The following is a 6,590-nucleotide window of genomic DNA, read 5'->3' on the forward strand; positions in this document are numbered from 1 at the left end:
GTTGGCCTTTAAAAGCGAAGCATAATAATAAGTTAAGTGTTGCCGAGATGAGAATGATTAGGTGGATGAGTGGCTTTACACTTAGAGACAAAATGCGGAATGAATATATTCGTGATAGGGTTGGTGTAGCTCCTGTGACAGACAAAATTAGAGAAAGTCGTCTTAGATGGTTTGGTCATATTAAACGTCGACCATTAGATGATCCGATTAGGAGAGTAGATGTTTTAAATTCAACTTGTGTTAAGAAAGGTAGAGGTAGACCTAGGAAGACTTGGGCTTATTGTATTAAAAATGATCTTAATTTACTAGAACTAAATGAAAATATGACACTAAATAGGACGCAATGGAGAAAAAGGATTCATGTAGCCGACCCCACGTAGTGGGATTAAGGCTTTGTTGTTGTTGTTGTTGTTGTTGTTGTAATAATAATAATAATAATGTATCAACTAAATGGAAATTTATGTGGCCCATCAAATTGCACAAGTTACCATTTTTCAGATATTATCAAGGATAATTGCTCACCACTTCAGGAAGATTTTTCTGAGTGAAACAAAATAAAAGCCATTTGGGGTCACTTTTGATTTTTATATATATATATTTTGGGTTTAAAACAAAACATATTTGGTATGATATAATATATTTAGTTGCTTTTAAAAACACTCAAAACAACTAAAAAATAAATAAATAACAAGTAAAAATGCACTAAACAAACATAATCTTAAAATAAAAGTAAAATAAAAATAAAAAAACACAAAAACAAATGATCCCAAACAAGCCCAGGCAAAAGAAGTTACACTGGTTAACTTACAAGCATAGTTTCACTAATTCAGGGGATATGATCATCAAATAAATATTTCCAAAACATAATTCTTGAAGGATGAATATTAGTTTTCCATGCTAAAATATACTTTTCAAGATAAAATGCCAATAGCACATGAGCTTGCAATTCAGTTGAATCAGTTAAATCCTCCTTTTTGTGATCTCGTTCATCGTAATATTATCCAATCCCAAACTGGCCTATTTTAACATGATATACAATCATTCTACTTGAGCTGTTTAGCCTAGTAATCAAATCCATAAAATAAATATTTATGCATCGTCATTTAAATATTCAACCAAAAGCGTACCTATACACTAATCATTGATGGAAGGCAAATGAATGGGACGTGAAAGTCTTTTAACAATACATAAAAAGTTTTATCGGCATACCACTCTAAACACGGATTTTACAGAAACACAACCGAAAATCCATCATAACAGGAGTCTTGTATGGTCACGTCTTGGTTAACATAAGCTCCTAGAACATGATATAATTCCAAAATAATTATTGATTAGGTCTAGACGATTGGGTGTCGAGTAGCTCCTGAAGCCTATATTTAAGTTTGTATAGAGTTAGTTAACTCGTCTACAGTTAAACATGATAAAGTGAACTCAGTTGACTTATTAGTAAATGGATACCAATGATATCAAAGATTTGAGGGGTATACTAATAAAATCAAATATTTCAAGTTGTAAATCAGAAAAAAAAAATCCAAATTTTCCAAATTTTTAGAGTTTAAATAAAACTGGAAATAGCATATAATTGTAAGAGTGTATCAAACGCTGCTTTTGGAAGTAAATGCGAATATGAATGATTTTCACAATTTCGCTCATTCAATTGCATATATTGCCATAAAGGAATGATCACCTTCTCAATTTTCTGCAAAACAAGTGAAGGGCAATCAAAGAAAGGCACAAGCAACCTCAGATTCTGTAAGTATTGATCCTTTCCTAGAAATAAGAAAAAAAAGCTCATTAATTCTTCCATCCATTCTCGGCCAAAGGGAAGGCAACTTCATCAAGAATGCTTCAAAGTTAGCTACCAAAAGAAAAGCGTTAAAGCTGAATATTTAATTAAAGTTATCTAAAAAAGAAGTACGAGTACTAATTTTGACAAATCAACGTTGATAATTCTATTAATCTAAATCGACAACCTTCGAAAGGAAAATGCTTTACAGATTTATACTGATTTTTCAAGAATTACCCTAAAAAAATTGGAGGACACTCTAAAACTATAAATGTAGAACGACTTGGGCTCTAGGATTCTCATTGATACTAAATGATGAAACAGATACAGATGACAACAAATTTGGGATTCACAGTTTCAAATACCGCCAATTAAAAGAAGAATTTACCCGCATTTGATGTAAATTGAAAAATATAAGAAATCCACATTAAATAATAATTTAATGATAAACTAAACCAAAGAATAGCATCGATAATTGAACCACAAAGAAACTCTATAATTTGATTGGAATTCACACCACAATGGAAATAGCTCTAATGGAGCGTTTGGTAGTAGGATTTAAGGCTGGATTTAGATGTATTTAACATTTATCTAGCCAAAAAAGAATAACAGGGGATGTAAATCCAATTTTTTGGACGCTGTTATGTTAATCCTGGATTTAGTAAATCCTACAGAGAGATGAATTTAAGGGATTTAAGAAGGTACCTATTATCGTCACTTCCCGAATTCTCCAAACATATTATAAGGATTTAATTTAATGGGATTTAGTGATAACTGAACCACAAAAAATTATGAATTTAACATCTCTCGATTCGACAAAACTGAATTTACCAGATTTACTAAATCTTATTATACTTGAATCAAAGTTGCAGCCAAACACCCCCTAAGTGTGGAAATAGAAGAGGACAACTATATACTGATATAATCCGTTTCTACACAACCATATGTGTTTCATGCTCACCATTTACTCCAACAAAATGTAGCAAACATACAAAAGCTATATCCAATGCCCACAACTAATAATTTCTACCTACTAACAATCCAATTGTAGTCGATTTGACTAAAATTCAAGATGCTCGCAATAACCAATAACAAATTATATGGGAATAAAGTAGAAAAAGAAAAAAGATCATCAAAAACAGAAAATCGTTGTCACACAAAATTGGTAATTGCACTTGCAGAGTAATCAAAAGAATCAAAATCAAACAAAGATAACAAAAAAAAGAGCATAATTTTTTTATTAAGGAAAAAAGTCCCTCCAAAATGTTGAATTTATCTAGAAAGGGCGCCCATATTGTTAAGTCCTTGCACACAAGTCAATGCCATACAAATTGAGATATTTAAAATTAAAAAATTAAAATAAGAATAACTATAATGAAGATCAATTCCTTCCCGCTCAAGCCACATCCTAGCTGAACTGCCCATACCTTACCCATACCTCCACCTTCGATCCTATCGAATCCCAATTCTCCACCTCATTTAAGAGAATAAAAATAATATGAAATTAATTTAAGAAAATAGAAATGCTCTTATTCTTCAACACCAATCTTGCTGCACCCCAGATTTATTGAACAACTCTTCTCCTTCTTCCTCCCTTCACGATAGTAACTCATAGAACCTCTCACATCTCCCCTCTTCAGAAAAAAACACCAGCCTCTTGCACCTCTCTGTGCCTCTACCTGTATGACCCAAGCAAACTGCCCACTGGCATCCCCCTGTGGCTACCTAAGAAACCCAGCTCCTTCACGCCTCAAATCTCCTACTACTCAATGGAACCCGCTACCAACGAGCTCTCTGTCTGCCAAACTTGAACCTGCTCAAACAACTGCTCCAGCCCAATCCCTCACACACACAACTTGCTGCTTCCATTTCACGCTACTCCCGCAAACCAGGCCCGCTCAAAAGAGCTTCTCCAGCGCCTAACCCTCACCTCTCTCTTTCTCCTTCTTTTACTAAAGTTGAATCAAATATTTTATTTTATTTTTCTACACATGTTGCATTGCTACTATAGTGTTGATGCGTCATCAACGAATTTTATCATTTGACACGAATCTTGAGTCATTTTTTGGGCAAGAAATGTTCTGATTCGAATTAAAAATCATCCAAAGTTCCAGTTTCAGCAAACCTACTGTTAAACTAACTTGCTCAAAGAGACGAACCCAATGATACCAAAATTGATTCAGCCCGAATCAAACCAAGCTCGTATTAAGTTGTTAAGTCAATTTTAGAGGATTTGGCTGGTTATTTAGGGGTGTCAAATGAACTCCAAATTTGACGTGCCTATATTCGAATTGAGTGTCTCGATGAGAGGAATCCAACAAGCCCAAGATCACCTGATTCTGAGACCATTAAGACCATCCGAACAACAAAAGATCTCCTATAATCAAGAGGAATCAATGTGTGTCATTCGATCGGGTAGTTATGATAGTTATTTGCCAAAGGATGAAAATGTATCTCCTCCAGAGGCTATAAAAAAACCCCCTCTCTTCACTTGAAGGAAGGAAATGAGGAAGGAGAAGGAGGAGCCCATTTATAGCATTATTTTGGACTGAAGACCCAGCGTTAACTCCCGACCTTCGAAGCCGCCGAACGCCGATTGCTGTTGCCCCTTGCTCCTCACTGTTGGTGGAGTTTGTTGTATAGCTACAGATTCTACAATAGGATCACCCTTAAACCAAGCAAATAAGCCAATCTAATAATGAGCACATGGGCATTTGTTGTATAGAGATGGACATCACTGAGCTTATTCCTTAGGCTAGATTTAAGTCATGTTATTAGTTAAATCATCCACTATTATAGATATCAAGTTCCTCTAAAACAATGTTTTCACTCAATAAGGCCTTTCATTCACCTTCATACTTGACAATAATGTATAATTTGTTAAGAATAAATTATTAAGCTTCTGCAGAGAGTATACCTAACCAAAAGTTTATTTTAAGTTGGTCACACATAGATAAACAAACAAATTAATGTAGTCAATAAAGTAATTCTTAAAATTCTAGAAAAGATATAAGATGTTTGTTGAGCCACTATGATGGGTGAAACACAACTTTCATGGGACGTCAGTATAAAGTCCTCATAAACAACAAAAACAACAACATGAACAACAACAAAACCTTTATCCCACTAAGTGGGGTCTTCTTTTTCTCTATTGTGTCCTATTCAGTGTCATATTTTCATTTAATTCTAATAAATTAAGATCATTTTTCATACAATATGTCCAAGTCTTCCTAGGTCTACCTCTGCCTCTCTTAACATAAGTTAAATCTAAAAAACATTTACCCCTCTAATCCAATCATAAGATGGTTGATGTTTAATATGACAAACCATCTAAGACAAACCATCTAAGATCATCTAAGATGACTCTCTAATTTTGTCTATCACTAGAGCTACACCAACCCTATCACGGATATATTCATTTCGCATTTTGTTTCTAAGTGTAAAACCACTCAACTACCTAATCATTCTCAACTCGACAACACTTAACTTAGTTTTATGCTTCTCTTTTAAAGGCCAACATTCAGCGCTATAGAGCATTGCAGGTCTCACCACCATCTTATAAAATTTTCCATTCAGTCTAAGCGGTACTTTCTATCACACAATAGGCCTGAAGCATTCCTCCACTTCAACCAACCAACTCTACTAATACCGTCCCCACCAATGTCTCCATCACTTTGAACAATAGACCCGAGATATCTAAAGCGTTCACAGCTTTGCCCAGCTTGGAATAATTTGATCACCCGTAGTTACATTTCTGTCACTATAGCTACTACCACTAAAATTATATTCTATGTGGAATTACACTCCTCATTATTATTTACTTCATTATTATTTACTTTAATTTATATTTAAGTCATAATATAAAAAGGGTAATTCCTTAATTATTGGTATTTATGTTTATTCCATAATTATAGGAATTACTTTATTGTAGGAAGATTTCTTTCCTCTTTTTATTTCTCTTGTACTCACCTATTTATAGGTGAATTATCTGTGTATTCAAGTGAGAAAAGCATTATTCAAAATTCAGGTGGTATCAAAGTCATCGAAGGAAAGCTGATCACGGCCTTCTCTCCATCGTTTTTTTCCCCAGCGTTGCTCCTGCGCCTGCTGTCTCCGCTGCTCTCGCCTGCTCTCTCCCGCGATCGTTTTTTCCCGATCGTCGAAGCGCCTGTTCGGATCCGCGTCCGCGTCCGAGGACAATCCGAGCGCCTGTTCCGCATCTGAACGCCTGTTCCGCGTCTGCGTCCGAGTACCTGTTCCGCGTCTGCGTCCGAGGACGATCCGAGCATCTCTCTCTACCTCGACCGCATCCGAGCGCACGCACCTCTCCCGCGATTGTCTGCACCTGAGCGTCGAGGCTTCTTCCGTGATCGAGCACAGCCAGTTTCAGCCGTGCTCCTCGTCGGCACAACCTCATCTCTGGTCATTCTGCTCGCCACCTCTCCTCTCCAATGACTAAGTACGGCCATGCCTGCAACTCCTCCTCCACTAGTGATGTCACTTCTAGCCACCCCTCCGCGGCTGGGTCTCCATTACCCAGCAATTCAGACAATAATTTTGTCCTCATCACCAACCACAAACTCACCGGCCAGAATTACATTCAATGGTCGCAGTCAGTCATGATGTTTGTATGCGGCAAAGGCAAAGATGACTACCTCACTGGTGATGCTCCAGCTCCGATGACGACAGATCCTTCATATAAGACTTGGAAATCCGAGAATAATATGGTTATGGCCTGGCTTGTTAACTCGTCCTCCTCCACTAATGATGTCACTTCTAGCCACCCCTCCGCGGCCACGCCCCC

The 6,590-nt window shown here is 36.5% G+C and overlaps 1 protein-coding gene across 2 annotated transcripts in view; it reads right to left on the minus strand.

The window, feature by feature from the left end:
- LOC110031388 overlaps nt 1-6,590 on the minus strand; it is a 30,009-nt gene that overhangs the window by 10,294 nt on the left and 13,125 nt on the right. Inside the window, exon 4 of one of the 2 annotated variants that reach the window (XM_020734561.1) lies at nt 1,688-1,770. The exons of the other annotated variant lie outside the window; for it this stretch is intronic. Coding sequence (XP_020590220.1) covers nt 1,688-1,770 — 83 coding nt within the window. The remainder of the gene's footprint in view (nt 1-1,687; nt 1,771-6,590) is intronic. 2 annotated transcript variants of the gene reach the window in all.

The sequence above is a fragment of the Phalaenopsis equestris genome, unplaced genomic scaffold (assembly GCF_001263595.1).
Source record: "Phalaenopsis equestris unplaced genomic scaffold, ASM126359v1 Scaffold000803, whole genome shotgun sequence".
Taxonomy (NCBI): Eukaryota; Viridiplantae; Streptophyta; class Magnoliopsida; order Asparagales; family Orchidaceae; genus Phalaenopsis; species Phalaenopsis equestris.